The 23,515-nt window shown below is 42.3% G+C and overlaps 1 protein-coding gene across 23 annotated transcripts in view; it reads right to left on the bottom strand.

Moving 5' to 3' along the window:
- Positions 1-2,843: 2,843 nt before the first annotated feature.
- BPTF (bromodomain PHD finger transcription factor) overlaps positions 2,844-23,515 on the bottom strand; it is a 158,792-nt gene continuing 138,120 nt past the window's right edge. For 17 of the 23 annotated variants that reach the window (XM_063718911.1, XM_063718895.1, XM_063718901.1 and 14 more), the window contains 4 exons: positions 22,775-22,967; positions 20,537-20,621; positions 11,215-11,401; positions 2,844-4,972 (listed from right to left, as the gene is read on the bottom strand). In XM_063718911.1, coding sequence (XP_063574981.1) covers positions 4,936-4,972; positions 11,215-11,401; positions 20,537-20,621; positions 22,775-22,967 — 502 coding nt within the window. In that variant the 3' untranslated portion in view covers positions 2,844-4,935. Of the gene's footprint in view, positions 5,746-11,214; positions 11,402-20,536; positions 20,622-22,774; positions 22,968-23,515 lie in introns of all 23 variants that reach the window. The other 6 variants (XM_063718899.1, XM_063718904.1, XM_063718912.1 and 3 more) reach the window with 2 other exon arrangements.

Genomic DNA, 23,515 nt, shown 5'->3' with positions numbered 1-23,515 from the left:
GCACAATCTCAGCTCACTGCAAGCTCTGCCTCCCGGGTTCACGCTATTCTCCTGCCTCAGCCTCCTGAGTAGCTGGGACTACAGGCGCCCGCCATCACGCCCCGCTTATTTTTTTGTATGTTTAGTAGAGACGGGGTTTCACTACGTTAGCCAGGATGGTCTCAATCTCCTGACCTCATAATCCGCCCGCCTCGGCCTCCCGAAGTGCTGGGATTACAGGTGTGAGCCACCGCGCCCAGCCAAGTACTTGTTTTTCTTTGGGTAGGAAAACGTCTATAAAACACACACACTATTTATTTATTTATTTATTTATTTATTTGAGACTGAGTCTTGCTCTTGTCACCCAGGCTGGAGTGCAGTGGCACAATCTTGGCTCCCTGCAACCTCCACCTCCTGGATTTAAGCGATTCTCCTGCCTCAGCCTCCTAAGTAGCTGGGATTACAGGCACCCACCACCACGCCCGGCTACTTTTTGTATTTTTAGTAGAGACAGGGTTTCGCCACATTGGCCAGGCTGGTCTCGAACTCCTGACCTTGTGATCCACCTGCCTTGGCCTCCCAAAGTCTGGGATTACAGGCGTGAGCCACCACACCCGACCCATAGCTTTTTACAACTGCCTTGTAAAGTATCATTTGGCATTGTTTGTATTTCTCTTGAATTTTTTTTTTTTAAGACAGATTCTTGCTCTATTGGCCAGGCTGGAGTGCAGTGGCACCATCTTGGCTCACTGCAACCTCCGCCTCCCGGGCTCAAACAATTTTCCTGCCTCAGCCTCCCGAGTAGCTGGGATTACAGGCATGTGCCACCACGGCCTGCTAATTTTTGTATTTTTAGTAGAGACGGGGTTTTCACCATGTTGACCAGGCTGGTCTTGGACTCCTGACCTCAGGTGATCCGCCCGCCTCGGCCTCCCAAAGTGCTGGGATTACAGGCATAAACCATCGCACCCGGCCGAAATCATTTTTAAGGTTGACCATTAACACATATAAACAAACTCCTAAAAACTGACCTGTCATCTACAATGCATCACCTCAATTTCAGGAAATATTTGAGCAAGCAATAAATAAATTAGATATAGCAGGACGTTAACATTTTAAAAATATAGCTAATTTCTTTAGTTGAAAATATAGCTAATTTCTCTAGTTGAATTTGGTTCAAATTGGATCAAGCGGTATGATCTTCTGAGAAAATCTTTTAGTATTTCGCTCCAAGTATCTAGAAGTACCTCAGAATGTTTCAAATCATTAAAAATACTTCTCAGCTGGCTCTTCCCCCCACCTCTTCAAGTACTTCATTATTTTATCCATGAAATATCACCATTCTCACATTAAGGACAAGAAATCTGAGACCTATGGTAATAATAGCTTCAATCATGAAGAGTGAAAGCTGTAATAACCATGTAGCTTTGTCTAACTAAGTGTGCAGAGATCTGAAAGGACACCAGGTCGGCTCTTTAACATAAAGAAGCAGAGAGTTTGCCTAAAGGAATTAACAGAAATAGGGAAATAACTTTTATTTGCAGATCCTAGGAATGTAGATTACAAACAACAGCAAATCTTAGTGTCTCTAAATAACACTCTAGGCCATTTGAAATATAAAAAGGTAATTATTTTACTTCAGAAAATATCTCCTAAAGCTCCCTTTTTTTTGAGACGGAGTCTCGCTCTGTCGCCTAGGCTGGAGTGTGGTGGCACAATCTCCGCTCACTGCAACCTCTGCCTCCCGGGTTCAAGCCATCCTCCCACCTCAGCCTCCTGAGTAGCTGGAACTACCGGCGTGTGCCTCTTGTCCGGCTAAATTGTTGTATTTTTAGTAGAGACAGGGTTTCACCATGTTGGCCAGGCAGGTCTCTCCAACTCTTGACCTCAAGTGACCCACTTGCTTCAGTCTCCCAAAGTGCTGGGATTATAGGCGTGAGCCACCATGCCCAGCCACAATTTTATTTAAACCTCCTGCAGAATTTGGATAGGAGAATAAAAGCTTTACCAATAGGAAAATACTTTTCATGAAATGGTTTCAAGGATTGTGAACTTGGCAGGTAAAGTATAACAGGTATTGAAAATACTTTTAGCCAATGAAATCTATTGATGCAAATTAAATGTATTTATAAGCCCAAGGCCTGGGGTAGAAACATCCTAAGAGTATCACAAATGTACAGTTTACTATCTGAATTATTGGAAGCAAAATAGCTGTATTATGTAGATCTTTCTGAATAGCAGAAGCTTGTCAAAGATTTCTGCTTGTCACAGAAAAGCAGCTTTTGGAATTCATTATGTTCTGTAAGAATGTATGGTTTTCAGGCCGGGCGTGGTGGCTCATGTCTATGATCCCAGCACTTTGGGAGGCCTAGGCAGGCGGATCACCTGGGATCGGGAGTTCAAGACCAGCCTGACCAACATGGAGAAACCCTGTCTCTACTAAAAATACAAAATCAGCCGGGCGTGGTGGCGCATGTCTGTAATCCCACTTACTTGGGAGGCTGAGGCAGGAGAATTGCTTCAACCCAGGAGGCAGAGGTTGTGGTGAGCCGTGATGGCATCATTGCACTCCAGCCTGGGCAACAAGAGTGAAACTCCATTTCAAAAAAAAAGAAGCAGGTTTTTCAAAAATCACTTTTGAAGGACTAAAGCTCTCTAGTTGATGAAACTATAAAATGTCTATGTATTTATATGGTGATAAAAACTATAAAACACTATACCGTTAAATACACATATGAAATTAACACCTTCTTGGTTTCAGACTTCCATAAAATTTATCCTTTTTGTACAATTTGGCAAGGCTAACAGCTACAGAAAACATATTAACCAACCAACCATTGCTTCATTAGAAACTGCACCAAATCCAATGTCAAAAACATTACTTTATTTTTCTAGGATGAAATGTCCTATTACGTACAAAAGAATTGCTGTTTAGAATTTGCCACAATTTGTTAAAAACATAGCAATCTATTGCCTACAGGTAGGAAAGTTCTTGCTGCAACAAATTTTAAATGGTTAAGCCCATATATATTTATATATATATGAATAAATAGTACAGAAATACTGTGACGTGATGAGATGCAGAATAATTTTATAATTCATTAAAATGTAGAATTCTTGCATCAGCACAGTGCATACAATATGTAACATTTTTTAAAAAAGTAAAAGGACAAAATAACCCATATTTAACTACTTCCATCTTAATATTTTAAGCAAAAATTTTTTCATGTTTTCATATTGAGCGATTAGTCTCTTTAGTTTGTAAGCAAAGGTTTAAGTGACATCTTTATGTACAAAAAGGAATGGGCTTCATGAGATAAAATTAACCCAGAATAACCTGTACACCTGAGCCTGTAATAAGAAAGAATCGGGAACTGTAGCAACATCTTTCTTTTAAGAAACTGAGGTCTGGGAAAGGTTTTGCATAGCAGGGAAACATTAAAAGGAAAGAAACTTTTAAAAACAATAATTAGATAAATTCCAGAAGTTGGTAGGACAAAGCTAATATGAGTTAGTGCAAAATCTAGTAAAAATTTTTGCAAAGCTGCATAATCCAACTATGGCAGATTTTACAGAAGCTATTACCACAATGCAGTGATACAACGTGTAAGAACATTGAAAGGAAAAACATGCAAAATACATCTTCCTCTGTGGTTTCCATTTTCTCGCTACTGTTTACACTACTTTTCCTTACGTGGAAGAAACAAACAAACCAACAAACAGAAAACAAACCCAATCAACAAATAACACAGAGGATGAGGTCATCTAAAAAATGCCCTTCATAAAATATAAGTAGCTGTCTGTAATTGGTAATTTGCCTGGTATCACAGAATGTACAGATGAAGGCAATGTGTATCTCATCACATTACCTTTCTCGTTAGTATGATCAACTGATGCAACAGGATTAGCACCCCTGAAGATTTTTCTCTGACGTGATGACAATGGACTGGGAATGATAAAACGAGGGGCCACTGCTGTCCTGGAGAAATCCAGGCACAATTAGATTCTTCTGCCTTTCATGACCTTGCAGCCCTCCCTCCCCACAAAGGCTTACAGATAATCATTAGCGCACATTCAAAGACACCTCTGTCTGTGGGAGAAAAATTATCTCCATTTATTTTGTTTCATATACATCCATAGTTGAATTTTAATACAAAAGAAAAAAATTAGAATCTGACAAATGTTTACAAACAAGATACCTTGAAATAGATTTTACTCATTTTAGCCTGGTGCGGAGTAATTGACAAACTGTACTGTTATATTCAAGGCAACAAAGTCTGTAGTCTAGGACCACTTAGCCCAACCTTTATGCAAGCTTAATTTTAATCTACCATGAACAATAAACTCATTGTTGATTCCCAGTTGTGTGTGTGTGCACATGTGTACATAGCAGCTCCTTTCATAGAAAGAAAAGACATCTAGAGGTCGTCTTGTACTTTTACCTACAGGAATCATGATAAGATACAGATGATTATATGTAACCGGGGCTGGATTTTATAAGAAAAAATAATTAGCTGACAAATGAGGGCAGCAATAAAAAAGCGTCTTTTTTGCAACAATAAATAAATACAGTCAAAAGTTTTCTGTGAGACTCTAAACCAGCTTCTTCACTGAAGAGCAGACGTGGCATTTCCATGGAGTTACACTTGACCCCATAGTATCTTTTTTTCTTGCTTTCTTTTTCTTTTTTTTTCAATAAACAAAGTTTTCTCGCTTCTGCCACAATAGTAAAACCATTTGATCTTGACAAGATAATGGTGTCGTTGACTTTGCTTTTTTCTTGTCCGTTGGACAAAATTGGCCAAGAATATAATTGGACTGTTATGACCAATAAAAACGAAGTTTAGGTCAAGTCTTGTCAGGATAGCCTGACTAAAAACATCTGGCTCCTTAATTTAAAATAGTTCAGACAACCAGATTCTTGCTGTGTTTTATGTTAGGTTAACACGCTGAACTTTAAGAAGCTGTAGACTGCAGTTTGTTGTTATGAGACCTACAGAATATAGAAAAAAGGGAACAATTAAGCACCCTTCATTTTTGAAAACAATGATGCTTTATGCGGATGCCAAGGTCAGTCAGTCTGGGAGAAGCAGCCATGTTCTTTCATTCACCCTTGGCAAGCGAATAGAAAAGAATGATTAAGAAATTTTTAACCTATAATATTAAAACTTTTCACTGTACACTAAACATAATAGGTCACTGGAAAAAGCCAATATTTAAAAATATATATATATATTTGTCTAATAAAGATTACAACATTTTCAGCCAACTGGACAAACAGAGGCATTTACAGAAGCATTACCATTGTGGTGAAAGGTGTGTGTGTGTGTGTGTGTGTGTTTATTTACATTGATGAGGGGAATATAAAGGGAAAAATTATGCTAAAACAAAAGAAAAAGCAATCTTAAAATCACATTTTTCTATTAAAGTCCAGAAAGTCTCCCTTCTAGTTTCACAGTTTTATTTACAACTTTCATTAGTAAACCAAATTACTGTACAGTTACCAGGACTAAGTCAAAGGACTTTATATTGCAATAGCAGATAAATACAGTATTCCAAGAGTTTACAATTTTTAAATACATTGTTCAACATGGCTGCTAGAATAAATTTTTTACCACGATATGTCTTTAACATTAAAAAATTAACTAATCTGACTTTTTGGGGGGCAATTTTGAATTAGGTAATCACGAGGTACAATAAAACAAAGAGTGACCCCAACATCCAGTTCTGATTCCAGTTAAAAATTCAGACTAAAGATATCACAATCTGTAAGAAAAGAAAGAATATGGATGGTATAAATGATGAATTATAACAAAGTACAGTAATGAAAACAATGTGCAAACAATGCTGGAGATCATAAAATGGGAAAATATGGCAAAGGAAATTCTGGAAATCCATAAATAAATCAATTTTCAATAACTGGCTAGTTATGTTTCACTCTGCCTTAAATCTGGAAAGCAACAGAAATTCCCTAAAAAGGCAACAGCAAGTTGCCCTTATACAATTCTTTACATTGTAATTTTGTTTGGTTTTGTTTTGTTTTGAGACAAGGTCTCACTCTGTAGCCCAGTCTGGAGTGCAGTGGCGCAATCACAGCTCACTGCAGCCTCAACCTCCAGGGCTCAGGTGATCCTCCTACCTCAGCCTCCTGGGTAGCTGGGACTACAGGCACATGCCACCATGCTCGGCTAATTTTTTGTATTTTTTGTAGAGATGGGGTTTCCCCATGTTGCCCAGGCTGGTCTCAAACTCTTGGGCTCAAGCAAACTGCCTGCTTTGGCTTCTCAAAGTGTTGGTATCACAGGCGTGCACCACCGCACACAGCCTAATTTGTTTATTGAAGCAGAATTGAGCAAACTTCTCAATTCAGCTCCCATGTGCTTTAATGAACATTATGTCAACTTGAGTATATTAGAAAGCTACATAAAATAACCACGTGGCAAGAAGACATCCTAAGTGGCCCCTTCACTGTGCAGACCCAGCCTAGGCCTCCATCTCTCCTTTACCAATTCCCTTTGTCTTGCCTACAGGCCCCAGGACCTCCAGGCAATTTCCTCTCCTTCATCAGCAGTTGCCAGCAGTCATCCTCTGGGCTCTGCCGGCAAGCTGGCAGCAGGGTAGGATTCACAACCCTTGGCTTCTACCTCACAGTTACCACCAAAGGCCTTCCCAATTTAAAAAAGCAATTTTAGAAACTGAACCAGAGGAATAACCACGATGTACAAATGAAAAAGCATAGAGGGGCTTATAATGAGAAGTTGTGCTCCTCTGTCCTACCTTAACTCCATCTGAAATCCAGGCTCCCTATGATCAATCCCTTTGACTTTTCAGTTCTCTGGGTAGATTTCTTTTTCTTTTTGAGATGGAGCCTCAGTGTTGCCCAGGCTGGAGTGCAGTGGCGGGATCTCAGCTCACTGCAACCTCCTCCTCCCAGGTTCAAATGATTCTCCTGCCTCAGCCTCCCCAGTAGCTGGGATTACAGGTGCCTGCCCCCAGGCCCAGCTAATTTTTGTATTTTTAGTAGAGACGAGGTTTTACCATGTTGGCCAGGCTGGTCTTGAACCCCTGACCTCAAGTGATTCACCCACCTCAGCCTCCCAAAGTGTTAGGATTACAGGCATAAGCCACCACACCCGGCCTGGGTAGGTTTTTGTTTGTTTTCAGACGGAGTCTCACTCTTGTTGCCCAGGCTAGAATGTAGTGGTGCGATCTGCAACCTCCGCCTCCAAGGTTCAAGTGATTCTCCTGTCTCAGCCTCCCGAGTAGCTGGGACTTACAAGCGTGCACCACCACACCTAGCTAATTTTTTTATTTTAGTGTAGACAGGGTTTCACCATGTTGGCCAGGCTGGTCTTGAACTCCTGACCTTAGGTGATCCACCCGCCTCGGCCTTCCAAAGTGCCGGGATTACAGGCATGAGCCACTGCGCCCGGCCAGGGTAATTTCTTATACTGCTATTTCTTGTTTTATCAACTTTTGTTTAAGCCCTGCTATGGCAAGGAGAACCAAGCTCACTTAACCATTTTCCCACCTCCTTTTTTGAGTCCAAGTTTTATTTCCCTATAATTTAAAAATTACGTCATTCTATGCTTTGTCTATAGGGTGATTCTAAAAGTTGAAAATCAATGTCATTATTTTTATTATCTTTGAGACGGAGTTTTGCTCTTGTGGCCTAGGCTGGAGTGCAGTGGCGCGGTCTTGGTGCACTGCAACCTCCGTCTCCCAGGTTCAAGTGATTCTGTCTCAGCCTCCTCAGTAGCTGGGATTACAGGCATGTGCCACCACACCTGGCTAATTTTTGTACTTTTAATAGAGACGGGGTTTCATCATGTTGGCCAGGCTGGTCTCGACTCCTGACCTCAGATGATCCACGTGCCTTGGCCTTCCAAAGTGTTGGGATTACAGGTGTGAGCCACTGTGCCCGGCCCAATGTCATTATTTACGTTACTATGAAAATGTAAATATTTTTCTCTGTAGCACCTAGCACCTAGTCCTTTGCTAACAGGGCTTTTTTTTTTTTTTTTTTTTTTTGAGAGAGGGTCTTGTTGCGTCTTCCAGGCTGGAGTGCAGTGGCATGAAGATGGCTCACTGCAGCGTCTATCTACCTCATGGGCTCAATCCTCCCACCTCAGCCTCTGAAGTAGCTGGGACCACAGGTGTACATCACCATGCCTGGCTAATTTTTGTGTTTTGTAAGGATGGGGTTTCCTCATGTTGCCCAGGCTGGTCTAGAATTCCTGGGCTCAAGCATCCTCCTGCCTCAGCCTCTCAATGTGTTGGGATTACAGGCATGAGCCACCGTGCCCAACAGGGCACACTTACACAACTTTCTGTTTTTAGTGGCGTTTCTAATTGCCTTTCATTTTTATCCCTGACATTCTTTGGCTTAATCATAGCCTTATGTTTTTCTGTCTTAAACAAATTATCTAATGTATGAGTCATTTTCTTGCTCTACTGAGCCTCTGGGCAGTGCTCCATTCTCCTGCTAGGATTTGGTCTGCTGACATTTTACAGCCTGCTGTATAAATGTCATCTTGGGTCAGAGTAATTCTCATTGCTTTCCTGAACCTCTTGTTTTCTGAACTCAAATAAACAAAAATTTCTGGCCAGGCACGGTGGCTCACATCTGTAATCCCAGCACTTTGGGAGGCTGAGGCAGGCGGATCACAAGGTCTGCAGTTTGAGACCGGCTTGGCCAACATGGTGAAACCCCGTCTCTACTAAAAATACAAAAATCAGCTGGGCATGGTGGTGGGTGCCTGTAATCCCAACTACTTGGGAGGCTGAGGCAGCAGAATTGCTTGAACCCAGGAGGCAGATGTTGCAGCGAGCCGAGATTGTGCCACTGAACTCCAGCCCGGGCAACAGAGTGAGACTCTGTCTCAAAAAAAAAAAAAAAAAAAAAATTTCTTGCCCAGCACAGTGGTTCATGGCCCCAGCAAATTGGGAGTCCAAGGCTGGTGAGAGGATCGCTTGAGCTCAGGAGTTCAAGACTAGCTTGGGTCATAGCAAGACCCTGTCCCTAAATAAAAAGATACATCATGGCCGGGTGCGGTGGCTCACGCCCGTAATCCCAGCACTTTGGGAGGCCGAGGTGGGCGGAACACCTAAGGTCGGGAGTTTGAGACCAGCCTCACCAACATGGAGAAACCAGGTCTCTACTAAAAATACAAAATTAACCAGGCGTGGTGGCACATGCCTGTAAGCCCAGCTACTAGGGAGGCTGAGGCAAGAGAATCACTTGAATCCGGTTGGTGGAGCTTGCGGTGAGCCAAGATCGCACCATTGCACGCCAGCCTGGGCAACAAGAGTGAAACTCCGTCTCAAAAAAAAAAAAGATACTTTTTTCTTTCTTTCTTTTTTTTTTTTTGAGAGGAGTCTCCCTCTGTCGCCCAAGCTGGAGTGCAGTGGCGCCTTCTTGGCTCACCGCAAGCTCCGCCTCCCGGATTCAAGTGATTCTCTTGCCTCAGCCTCTCTAGTAGCTGGGATTACAGGCATGTGCCACCAGGCCCGGCTAATTTTTTTGTATTTGTAGTAGAGATGGGGTTTCACCGTGTTAGCCAGGATGGCCTCGATCTCCTGACCTCATGATCCGCCTGCCTCGGCCTCCCAAAGTGCTGGGATTACAGGAAGATACATTATTAAAAGGAAAAAATTTGTTTCCTTATTTTTGATAGCACACATTTTTTTTTTTTCTTCTGAGATGGAGTCTCACTCTGACACCAAGGCTGGAATGCAGTGGTGCAATCTCAGCTCACTGCAGCCTGTGCCTCCCGGGTTCAAGCGATTCTCATGCCTCAGCCTCCTGTGTAGCTGAGACTACAGGCGTGCACCATTATGCCTGCCTAATTTTTGTATTTTAAGAAGAGATGGGGTTTTGCCATGTTGGTCAGGATGGTCTTGAACTGCTGACCTCAAGTGATCCACCAACCTTGGCCTCCCAAAGTGCTGGGATTACAGGCGTGAGCCACCTTGCCTGGCCAATAGCACACACTTTTTAAAAATACCTGCCAAGAAAGGATGCCCTGAGTCCTCACATGACTGAAAATGTATTTATTCTGCCTCTAAACTTGACTGACTGCACAGACTTCTAGGCTGACAATCATTTTTTTTTAAACTTTTAGATTTATTCTTCCATAATCTTCTAGCACTAAATGTCACAGCAGAAAAATCTTACACCAATCTAATTTTTGTTTTATAGATTGTCGGTTTTACCTAGAGTTTCTTTTATTCTTAGCATTTGGAAATTTTATAGCGACATATGTAGGGGTGAGTCTTTTTCCATTTGTCTACCTGGTTTATGATGTTTATCAACTGTCCCCCTTGCTCCATCCACCCCTCATAGAGTGCAGGGGCCTTAATTTATTCACTGCTAAATTCCCGGTATCAGGCACACCCCAGGTTCTCAAAAGTCATTTGCTGAGTGAAGGAATTTATTCTGCTAGAATTTAAAGTCCTGTGACAATCATCAGCTCAGGAAATTTTTCTTTTATTCTTGTCTTTTTTTTTTTTTTGAGACAGGGTCTCACTCTGTCACTCAGGTTGGAGAGCAGTGGTGTAATCACAGCTCACGGCAGCCTTGAACTCCTGGGCACAAGTAATCTTCCTGTCACAGCCTCCTGAGTAGCTAGGACTACAGGTGCATGCCACTATGCCTGGTTAATTTTTAAAATTTTTGTAGAGACACGGTCTCATTATGTTGACAAGGCTGGGATGTTCCCCCCCTTCCTGTGAGAGTCTCATTGTCACCCAGGCTGGAATGCAGTGGTGTGATCTTGGCTCACTGCAACCTCCGCCTCCCAAGTTCAAGTGATTCTCGTGCCTCAGCCTCCCAAGTAGCTGAGATTACATGCGTGCGTCACCACACCTGGCTAATTTTTGTATTTTTGGTAGAGACAGGGTTTCCCCATGTTGGCCAGTCTGGGCTCGAACTCCTGACCTCAGGTGATCTGCCTGCCTTGGCCTCCCAATGTGTTGGGATTACAGGCGTGAGCCACTATGCCCGGCCACTTCTTGAATTTTAAAAAAAGACTTTAAGTAGATCAGCAACAAACCCAGCAATTTGTCCACTTCTCCTTGGCAGTAGATCATAACCCTGGAGTCTTGATTTTTTTTTTTTTTAAAGATATTTAAGGTTAAATTTACCATAAACTGCACTGGTTGAATCGTTAGACAGAATAGTATAAAGAGTGTGAAGAGTTGAATTAATTCAGAATACCGAACCCATTTGCTCACCTGCTAGCTTTGAAGCCTTTCAATTTCTGTACAAAGAATGATTCAAGAACTTCTGCACACTGGTAAAATGGGGAGTCACTTGGATTGTAGTAACGACAGTTATCAAAAATTTTGGTCATATCTGCCACAAATTCCGTCAGCTTTTCATAATATCGTCTTTGTACTCTTTCTTCCATGGTGGCAAGGTCTTAAAAACACAAAATGTAAAACATTTTCAGAGCTTTAAGGTTTTTCCAATGTGAATATTCTCCGAAGTTCTAACAAGTATATATGTTTACTGTGCAAGCAGTCCTGGAGCCAGGCTGGTTCACCCTGGAGGTTATTTTGCAATTCATGAAGAACAAAAGAGTACTTTTCAAATTTTGTTTCTGATTGAGGTTCTAAAACATAAATCCTGGTTGCTGTTAAGAAGGTTCTTTTACTTTCAGGTAACTGCATAGAACAGTTCTTCATTCAAATGGTTTGAGATCAAGGAAACACACCAACATGATCCATGCATATCTAAGTATAATACATTTTTACATGCAAACAATTTAGTGTATGTACAAAGGTGGGAATCCAGAATCAAGAACAAAATCTCTCTACTAGTGGCTTTATGATCCTTGTATTAGACTTTAATAACATCATTTTGCTTTCTTTATTCATTTTTATTGTTACCTTATATTTGTGACAAAGTGATACTGTCTTACCATTCATGACTGCAATGATGTGTCCACTTAAATGTAAGGGAAAAATATCAGCTGATATGAATATTAATATGTAATAGTACAGGCAATATGCAGAAAGGAGAAAATCATTATGGTGACAGATGGGTCTGATATTGTGAAATACATATTTGGTCTTTGTCTCCATTTCCTGACACTTAGCTCCTGACAAGGTTGGAATCTCCGGAGTGATAACAGTTTCTTTTATATGTTAATGACTGGTGGCTGGAATTCCCTAGATAGCTTCAGGATTGGGGCTGGTCACCGGAAAGACCTAGTCAGGATTAGAGGGTTGGGACTTTCAGTCCCATCCCCCAACCTCCGGAAGGGGAGAGGGGCTGAAGGTTAAGCTGATCACCAATGGCCAACGATGTAATCACTCATGCCTACGTAATGAAGCTTTCCTAAAAACCCAAAAGGACCAGGTTCGGAGAGCTTCCTGATACAGCTGAACATGTGGAGGTGACTGGCAGGTGGTGTGCCCAGAGAGGGCATGGAGACTCCACACCCCTCCCCACAGCATTGCCCCGTGCATCTTCTCCACCTGGTGTTCATCGGAATTCTTTGCAGTGTCCTTGAGAAACCGGTAAGCCTACGTAGGTGTTTCCCTGAGTTCTGTGAGCTGCTCCTGCAAATTACTGACTTAGGAGAGGCTTGTGGGAACCCTGATTTATAGCCAGATGGTCAGATGTGCAGGTAAAACCACCTGGGGCTGGCAACCGGCATCTGAAGAGGGGGTAATCTCGGGGACTGAGTCCCCAACCTGTGGGATCTGACCCTATCTTCAGGTAGGTAGTGTCAGAATTGAATTGAATTGAATTAGAAGACACTCAGTTGGGGTCTGAGGCTGGATTGGTTGTTCATGGGGAGAAATCCCCACCCACTTCTTGGTGACCAGAAGCTGCCAAACAGAATTCTCCCATGTTGACCATAGCGTGAGAGCACAGGAAAACAAGTTTGGTTTTTTTTGCTGTAGAGCAGGCAACTGCTTTGGAATGTACTGACTGAAATAAATCTATCTGAAACAACATTGATCCTAGGAGAACAATGTGTTTGAAATAAAATTCTGTATACGATTTGACATAAATATCTGAGAGAGTGAAAGGCCAGTAATCTCCAATCAATCTAGGGTAGACAGACAACACACTTCCAACTAAAGCTTAGTGAATATTTTAGAATTTGAAAGTGATTTGAAAGTTCAATAAATAAAAGTACTAGAATACCTAAGAAACATCTGAAAAGTAATGAGAGAGAATCTTATCTGTCAAACATTAAAAAATATTCTAAAGCTGTGATAATGAAAAGTGTGGCAGCATGCAGAACAACACAAACACTAACGGAGACAAGTTCAAAACAGGAACAGATTTAACTGTATCTAGTGTAAGAATTTCACATATGTTAAGGATGTCCCTTCAAGTCAGTAGGGAAAGGAGTTCATTCATAAATGAGGTTGTGGCCAGGGTGGCTCACGTCTGTAATCCTAGCAGTTTGGGAGGCCGAGGCGGGCGTATCATCCGAGGTCATGAGTTCCGAGACCACCCTGGCCAACACAGCGAAACCCTGTCTCTACTAAAAATGCAAAAATAAGCCGAGCATGGTGGCGCATGCCTTTAATCCCAGCTACTAGGGAGGCTGAGGGGAGAATCCCTTGAACCCAGGAGGTGGAGGCTTCAGTGAGCCAAGATCGCACCACTGCACTCACCACTACTTGTGCAACAGAGGGAGACAACATCTCAAAAAACAAAAACAAAAAAAGGGTTTGGGGCAACTGCCTACATATCTGGAAAAAAAAATTCTATCTCATTATATGCCAAGATAATTGTGGGTTTACTAAAATGATTAAAATGGCAAATTTTGTTTTATATATATATATTTTTTTTTCTTGAGACAGTCTCGCTCTGTCGCCCAGGCTGGAGTGCAGTGGCGGGATCTTAGTTCACTGCAAGCTCTGCCTCCCGGGTTCAGGCCATTCTCCTGCCTCAGCCTCTGGAGTAGGGACTACAGGCATCTGCCACCATGCCTGGCTAATTTTTTGTATTTTTAGTAGAGACGGGGCTTCACCGTGTTAGCCAGGATGGTCTCGATCTCCTGACCTCGTGATCCGCCTGCCTCGGCCTCCCAAAGTGCTGGGATTACAGGCATGAGCCACCGTGCCTGGCCTTATATATATATATATATATATATTTTAGTATACACACAGACACACAAACACACTCACTACTCTTTGAAAGCTCCAGTTTATGTAGTTAAAGAAAAAAAAAGTGTAAATGTGAAGAACTGTGAAAACACACAGAGCTTGATTCCAAGACTTGGCACATCAATGCTGTAGGTTCATGTAAGGTGTTCAGGAAAGAGCGCACACATCACACTAGGACATTCTTGGTTCATACTTATATTATGTTCTGGTTACTTACTGCTTGACTAATTTTCATTTTAATAAAGTATGTGAATAATGCTTGGACGTTGTATGGTTCCAAGTTAATTAGGTATCCCTTAAAGTCCTAGGAGAACACATAGGTGAGTATATATCATGGAGGAGGAAAAAGACTCCAAGCATGACACCAAAGGCTGAATTTATAACGATTAATAGATATGACTCCAAAAAATGTTAAAAACTACCATATGCCAAAAAAACTATAAAACTTTTACTTGTCTTTAGTATATAAATAGCCCTTAAATAGCCAGATGCAGTGGCTCACATCTGTAATCCCAGCACTTTGGGAGGCAGAGGCGGGCGGATTACCTGAGGTCAAGAGTTCGAGACCAGCCTGGTCAACCAACATGGTGAAACCCCGTCTCTACTAAAAGTACAGAAATTAGCTGGGTGTGGTGGTGGGCGCCTGTAATCCCAGCTACTTGGGAGGCTGAGGTGGAAGAATTGGTTGAACCCGGGCAGCAGAGGTTGCAGTGATTCAAGATCACGACACTGCACTCCAGCCTGGGTGACAGACTGAGATTCCCTCTCAAAAAATAAAATAAAATAAAATAAAAGCCCTTAAATAATACTGATAACAATACAAATATCTCGAGAGAAAAATAGAAGAAATATGCGAATAGGAAACTGTTACATAAAAACACTTTCTTTGCCAAATTAGCAGAAATTAAAAATGGTAACACTGGCCTATTAACAGAGGTTAACTATAGGGGACACTATGGGAGTAGTGGTAAATATTACATTTTACATCTCTGTAACATCTGCATTTGTACACCATAAAACACACTACTTTTGAAATAAATATTCTCAAAGACAAAAAATATACCCCTCAAAAGAGTGATAATACTCAGTGTTTTCCAATAGTGCAGACAGAAAGCTATAGATATACACTATTAGTGGAAGCTGGTTCAGTTTGCTAATGTGTAATTTTTTTCTTTTTTTTTTTTTTCTGAGATGGAGTCTCGCTCTATTGTCCAGGCTGAAGTGCAGTGGCATGATCTTGGCTCACTGCAATGCAATGATCTTGGCTCACTGCAACCTCTGCCTCTTGGGTTCAAGCAATTCTCCTGACTCAGCTTCCTGAGTAGCTGGGATTACAGGCACACACCACCATGCCCGACTAATTTTGGTATTTTTAGTAGAGACGGGGTTTCGCCATGTTGGCCAGGCTGGTCTTGAACTCTTGAACTTGTGATCTGCCTGCCTCAGCCTCCCAAAGGGCTGGGATTACAGGCATGAGCCACCGTGCCCGGCCCTAAAGTGTAATTTAAAAATAACTCGTTTTTTTTTTTTTTTTTTTTTTTTTTTTTTAAAGACAGCGTCTCACTCTGTAGCCCAGGCTGAAGTGTGGAGGTGTCACAATGATGAGCCACCTTGCCTGGCCTGGACATTGTTTTTTTTTAAAAAAAGCCTGAAACAGGCCAGGTGCGGTGGCTCACGCCTGTAATCCCAGCAGTTTGGGAGGGCAAGGAGGGTGGATCCCTTGAGGTCAGGAGTTCCAGATCAGCCTGGCCAACATGGTGAAACGCTGATTCTACCAAAAACACAAAAATTAGCTGGGTGTGGTGGTGCATGCCTGTAATCCCAGATACTCAGAAGGCTGAGGCAGGAGAATCGCTTGAACCCAAGAGGCTGAGGTTGCAGTGAGCCGAGATAGCGCCACTGCACTCCAGCCTGGGCAGTCCGTCTCAAAAAACAAACAAACAAAAAAAGTACACTACATCCCCGCTACTCAGAAGGCTGAGGTGGGAGAATCAGCTGGGCCTGGGAGGACGAGGATGCAGTCAGCTGGTGATGGCGCCACTGCACTCCAGCCTGGGCAGAACAATAGCAAAGCCTAAAATGTACTTAGACCCTTTCACCTGGAGACTGTTTTCTTAGAACAAACAAGTACAGGCAGATGTATAAACAAAGATGTCCAGTGGCGTGTTGTTTATACTAGCAAAAACTACACACAATAAAAAATCTATTGATGGGGGCTGTTAATTTTAATTTCATATAATTAAAAATGATGTAGGTCTATAACAGCTGATGTGAAAAAGTATTAAGTTTACAAAATACATTACCAAACATAATTCATTTAAACCTATTTCTATTTAAGAAAATAAAAGTTGCTGATTTTGTTGGTTCCCTTATATCCTCAAAGAAAATTACTATTTTCAATTTAGTCTATATTGTTCCAGACATTTTCTATGCATTTCTAAACACATTTAGGTACTCTTAGAAAATAAATGTTTACTGCTTAAAATCTGGGTACTGCTCTGTAACTTTTACTTCTTTTCCCAACAATACGTTTTAGAGATCTATATTATTATCTCTATGTACCTACTTAGGAGATATAGGAGATTGTTTAACTTAGTATGTTATATTAAACATAACATACTAAGTTATGTTTAACTTAGTGTGTATGTATGTATGTATTTTATTATTTTATTATTATGTTTGTGGGACAAGGTCTCGCTTGTTGCCTAGGCTGGAGTACAGTAGTGAGATTATGGCTCACTGCAGCCTCCACCTCCTAGCTGAAGCGATCCTCCTGCCTCAGTCTCTTGAGCTGGGACCACAGGCATGAGGCACCATGCCTGGCTAAATTTTTTTTTTTTGAGATGGAGTTTCACTCTTGCTGCCCAGGCTGGAGTGCAATGGCATGATCTCAGCTCACCACAACCTCCACCTCCCAGGTTCAAGCAATTCTCCTGTCTCAGCCTCCTAAGTAGCTGGGATTACAGGCATGTGCCACCACGCCTAATTTTGTATTTTTAGTAGAGACAGGGTTTCGCCATGTTGGTCAGGCTGGTCTTGAACTCCCAACCTCAGGTGATCTGCCCGCCTCGGCCTCCCAAAGTGTTGTGATTACAGGCGTGAGCCACTGCGCTCAGCCATTTTTTGTTTTTATTTATTTATTTGACACAGAGTTTCGCTCTTGTTCCACAGGCTGGAGTGCAATGGTGCGATCTTGGCTCACCACCACCTCTGCCTCCTGGGTTCAAGCGATTCTCCTGCCTCAGCCTCCTGAGCATTTTTTGTTTTTTTGTAAAGACAGGATCTCACTATGTTGCCCAGGCTGGTATTAAAATCCTGGGCTCAAGCTATCCACCTGCCTTGGCCAAAGTGCTGGGTGAACCACCATTTGGGGCTTATCTTGGTATTAAAAAAAAACAGAAACAAACAGGAAAACCAGGTCTTCAAGAAAATAATTTTGGTTAAATAAGCTAAGTTATAGTCAACTAAGGGACCATAAAAACCCATTAAAATCATGGGTTTTTGAAGAAGATTTACATAGGAAAAGGTATTCACTGTATGATATGAATTTTAACACCCATGCATACAAGAACACACCAAAAGTAATGTCTATCTCTTTTTGTCTCTCTTTTTTTTTTTTTTTTTTGAGACAGAGTTTTTCTCTGTTGCCCAGGCTGGAGTGCAGTGGCACGATCTTGTCTCACAGCAACCTCTGCCTCCCGGGTTCAAGCGATTTTTGTGCCTCAGCCCCCTTAGTAGCTGGGTACAGGCACCTGCCACCACACCCAGCTAATTTTTGTATTTTTTTTTTGTAGTAGAGATGAGGTTTCACCATGTTGGCCAGGCTGGTCTTGAACTCCTGATCTCAAGCAATCTGCCCGCCTCAGCCTCCCAAGTGCTGGGATGATAGGCATGAGCTACTGTGCCTGGCCCTGGCTGATTAAAAAAAAATTTTTTTTGGAGGGACAGGGTTTTGCCATGTTGTCCAGGCTGGTCTTGAACTCCTTGGCTCAAGCCATCTGCTTGTCTCTGCCTGTGAAAGTGATGGGGTTACAGGCATGAGCCACTGTGCCTGGCCTATCTTCTTTATTTATTTTGTTTGTTTTTTATTTTTTTGAGATGGAGTTTCGCTTTTGTTGCCCAGGCTGGAGTGCAATGGCGCGATCTCGGCTCAAAGCAACCTCTGCCTTCCAGGTTCAAGCAATTCTCCTGCCTCAGCCTCCTGAGCAGTTAGGATTACAGGCGTGTGCCACCACGCCGGGCTAATTTTGTATAGTATTTATTTTCTAAATTTTCTTTCTTTTTTCTTTTTGAGATGTGTCTCGCTCTGTCACCCAGGCTGGAGTGCAGTGGCACGATCTTGGCTCATTGCAAGCTCCGCCTCCTGGACTCACATCATTCTCCTACCTCAGCCTCCTGAGTAGCTGGGACTACAGGTGCCCACCACCACGCCCGGCTAATTTTTTGTATTTTTAGTAGAGACTGGGTTTCACCGTGTTAGCCAGGATGGTCTCGATCTCCTGACCTCGTGATCCACCCACCTCGGCCTCCCAAAGTGCTGGGATTACAGGCGTGAGCCACCGCGCCTGACCTTATTTTATGAATTTTCTACCATTAACTTGTATTATTACTTCTATTACCAGCATAATTAACTTATAATTTTAGTAAACATCCCAGGTACTTTCTCAAAGGCGACTACCCAAATTTGAAATATGTACAATGATTAACTCCTTCCATTTTCAACATCAGGAGAACAGAGGTAATAACTACTTCATTATGTTCATTTTTCAGAGATAGTTTTCATTTATTTCTACTTCATGTTTCCCCCCCCTTTCATGCTACCATGAAACACAAACTCTTCTCTTTTAAAAAAATGCTTAGCTGGCTTTTGGAACATAATTCTTTCATTAGTGGTAAGTGATCCTTTGGAAGCTTTTAGCTATGTTTTAATTTTTCTAATTTCTTTTACAGATAAATTATTTTTTAATAAAATCATTTGTAGCCATTCATGTTGATACGATTACTTGTGGCTCCTATTACCATTATTTTTTCTGGTAAATGAGGATATTCTCTCTAGTTCATAAAATTTACTCTCCTTCAGAAAAAGAAGTAAATGGAGAAGGATGAGAGGATCAAACAGATCCCAACCCATTCATTAATCTCACTCATTCTTTTATAAAGCTGCATAATACTCCACTCAGACACCATTTGATATAGCTACTCCTCTATTGATGGCCACTTCTTTCATTTCCAATCTTTTTTTTTTTTGGACGGAGTCTTGCTCTGTCATCCAGGCTAGAATGCAGTGGCGTGATCTCAGCTCATTGCAACCTCTGCCTCCCGGGTTCAAGTGATTCTTGTGCCTCAGCCTCCTTAGCAGCTGGGATTACAAATGCCTGCCACCACAACTGGCTAATTTTTCTATTTTTGTAGAGACGTATTTCGCCGTGTTGGCCAGGCTGGTCTCGAACTCCTGACCTCAGGTGATCCATCCGCCTTGGCCTCCGGAAGTGCTGGGATTCCAGCATGAGCCACCCCACCATTTCCAATGTTTTTGTAATTATAAACACTGCCACAATGAACATACTTGTGCACATGTAAATCCTAAGAAATGAAACTGCTGGGTTCAAGAGTATGCACAATTGGCCGGGTGTGGTGGCTCACACTTGTAATCCCAGCACTTTGGGAGGCTGAGGGGGGGCAGATCATGAGGTCAGGAGATCGAGACCATCCTGGCCAACATGGTGAAACCCTGTCTCTACAAAAAATATAAAAATTAGCCGGGTATGGTGATTCGTGCCTGTAGTCCTAGCTACTCGGGAGGCTGAGGCAGGAGAATTGCTTGAACCTGGGAGGCGGAGGTTGTAGTGATGTGAGATCGCACTAGTACACTCCAGCCTGGTGACAGAGCAAGACATCGTCTCATAAAAAAAAAAAAGAGTATGCACAATTAAACTTTATTTTATTTATTTATTTATTTATTTATTTATTTACTTTTTTGAGACAGAGTCTCATTTTCTTGCCAGGCTAGAGTGCAGTGGCGCGATCTCTGTTCACTGCAACCTCCGCCTCCCTGGTTCAAGCGATTCTCCTGCCTCAGCCTCCTGAGTAGCTGGGAATACAGGCATGCGCCATCATGCCCAGCTAATTTTTGTATTTTTAGTAGAGACGGGGTTTCACCATGTTGGCCAGGATAGTCTCGATTGGCTGACCTCATGATCTGCCCGTCTTGGCCTCCCAAAGTGCTGGGATTACAGGCGTGACCCACCACACCCAGCCACAATTAAACTTTAATAGATACTAACAATTTACCCTCCAAAGTGACCATACCAATTTATACCCCCACCAGCCTTGCTAAAAATATTCTAAGATATTAATTTTATGGATAATAAAACATCCACTGAGACTTCTGAAAAACTTCATATTCAACTCATGTACTTACCCATAGGTTCCTTAATAACACCATAATAATCTGGTGCATCATTAGGGTCTACTGGTTCAAGGAAAGGCCAGGCCATCTTATGGGCCTATAATGAAAAAGTAGCATCATTACTGTCAGTGAAAACACTAATTCCATTTAAGTTTCCCGGTTGAGTTACTACATTAATGAACCCAAAAGTGAGTTTTAAATTTGATACATGAAATACTTTATATTTGATTTCTGCTCTAGTAGTAAGTTACCTAAGATGAGCTTCCTCTACAATAATGGTACTCAAAGGCTGGTCAGAAGACTTTGTGTCGGGGATGAAGCACAAGCTTAGACGTCACAAAATCAGTATTCTGGGCCCTACATGATGAGCTGTCACTGAGTGATGCTGGCATTGCAGTCGCTTCTGTAAACAGGTGGGATGGGTTCAAAGTGTGGCGTCATTACCACAGCTGGTTAATGATGAGGTGGCAGAGATGTGATGTTAAATAACATTCAACCACACATTGAGACTATGATTCTCTTTAGTTACTTCAATTCTTGTGATTATGATAACAACAGGAGAAAGTTTCAATCCAGTGCACTATATCCTTTTATTTCCCCTCACTTTTTTGAGACAGGGTCTCGCTCTGTCATTCACGCTGGAGTCGAGTGGCGTGATCATAGCTCACTGTAGCCTCCTGTGCTCAAGTGATCCTCTCACCTCAGCCTCCCGAGTCGCTGGGATTACAGGTGCGTGCCAACATGTGCAGCTCATTTTTTTTTAATGTTTTGTAGAGGCGGGGGTCTCACTTTGTTGCCCAGGTTGGTCTCTAACTTGTCGACTCAAGTGATCCTCCTGCCCTGGCCTCCCAAAGTGTTGGGATTATAGATGTGAGCAACCACACTAGCTTTCTGTGTCTTCAGTACATCTGTATCACTTGATAATCCTGCAAACCATCCCTATCCTGTTATTCTTTTGGTTCGGAGATGGAGTCTCACACTGTCACCTGGGCTGGAGTGCCGTGGCTCGATCTTGGCTCACTGCAACCTCTGCCTCCCGGGTTCAAGCGATTCTCCTGCCTCAGCCTCCTTAGTAGCTGGGATTACAGGTGCACACCACCGCACTCGGCTGATTTTTTAAAAAATTTTTTGTAGAGATGGGGTCTCACTTTGCTGCCCAGGTTGGTCTCTAACTCACTGAGTCAAGTGATCCTCCTGCCTTGGCCTCCCACAGTGCTGGGATTACAGGTGTGAGCAACCACACTGGCTTTCTATGTCTTCAATATATCTCTATCACTTGCTAATCCTGCAAACCATCTTGATCCCGTTTTTCTTTTTTTTCTGAGACAGTCTCACACTGTCACCTGGGCTAGAGTGCCGTGGCTCGATCTTGGCTCACTGCAACCTCCGCCTCCCGGGTTCAAGTGATTCTCCTACCTCAGCTTCCTTAGTAGCTGGGATTACTGGTGTGCCCCACCACACCTGGCTAATTCTTTGTATTTTTAGTAGAGAGAGGGGGTTTCATCCTTTTGGCCAGTCTGGTCTCGAACTCCTGACCTTGTGATCCGCCGCCTCAGCCTCCCCAAGTGCTGGGATTACAGGTGTGAGCCACTGCGCCCAGTCCCCTTTTTGTTTTTCATAAGGAAAAGAAGAACAATAATTTTTTTTTTTTTTTTGAAATGGAGTCTCACACTCTTGCCCAGGCTGGAGTGCAGTGGCGCCATCTCGGCTCACTGCAAGCTCTGCCTCCTGGGTTCACGCCATTCTCCTGCCTCAGCCTCCGGAGTAGCTAGGACTACAGGTGCCCGCCACCACGCCCAGCTAATTTTTTGTATTTTTAGTAGAGATGGGGTTTCACTATGTTAGCCAGGATGGTCTGGATCTCCTGACTTTGTGATCCACCCGCCTTGGCCTCCCAAAGTGCTGGGATTACAGGCGTGAGCCACCACGCCCGGCCAAGAATAACTATAATCTAATCATACTGCTTCTCAATCCATGGGGGTGAGAGGAAATTTCCTTAAAAATAAAATGTATAAAGAAGTGAGTCATGTTAACACTCTTGTGAGTGTGAGATAAGCTGAGGTGGTGTGGGGATATGGTAAAGCTCATGGCACTGGTATGTGAAGGACTGAAGTTTGTTAGGCACTTCACTAGACTAGCTGGGAGCCAGTAAATAATCACTCTAAGACTGGAAACTTGAAATCCTAGAAATGCTTCCAAAATTATGCTGGCTGATTTCATTTTGAAATGCTGCACACAGAGGGGTCTCACCTGTAAGGAACGGAGCACCCTCTTCAACCCCTCATAATCCTTCTCTGTTAGTGGCGTGAGCACTGTCATGGCATCCTCTGTTGACTGGCACTGTGGACAGACATACTCATCAATGAGCTCTGCCTCACTTTGCAAGATGCCAACGCAGCGCCCATGGTACCAATTCTGACACCGATCACAGCCAATATAAAATCTGCAAGATCCGAAATGGAAATGTGAGTTCAAAACAGATGGGATGATGTTACTTATAATAAAGCATGCACCTGAAAATTTGCTAAACCCTGGGATATAAAATAGTTTTAGTATTATGGTTTTAATACTTTCAAGATTGACATTCCAGTTCATTAATTTAGTATTTTTGATGTTAAGAACAAGCAGTAAAAAAATTTATAAGAACACTGTGTAATACTGGAGAACCAATTTAAAGATAAATATGAAACATTCAATTGATTTTAAAGCTGAAAACAAAGCCAAAAATCTTTCAACTAGTACTGTACCATATGGGTGTTCAAAATCCTATAAGCTAATAACAGAGTCTCAGAGCTTGTACCCAAATTAGTGTTTTTCTAACCTACAATAAAGCACCATTTCAAACACTGATAAAGTCCAAACAAGTCAGGCTATTTTAATCTCATTAATTTCTATGTTACATATTGAAGAATCAAATCTACCATTAAACCACATTTTCCCCAATGTGTCTCAAACATTCACTATGAAGCAAGATAAATTTTGAAGGGTAGG

The sequence above is a fragment of the Pongo abelii genome, chromosome 19 (assembly GCF_028885655.2).
Source record: "Pongo abelii isolate AG06213 chromosome 19, NHGRI_mPonAbe1-v2.0_pri, whole genome shotgun sequence".
Taxonomy (NCBI): Eukaryota; Metazoa; Chordata; class Mammalia; order Primates; family Hominidae; genus Pongo; species Pongo abelii.
The sequence above is the reverse complement of the archived record's forward strand: the minus strand, read 5'-3'. Positions and strand labels throughout refer to the sequence as shown.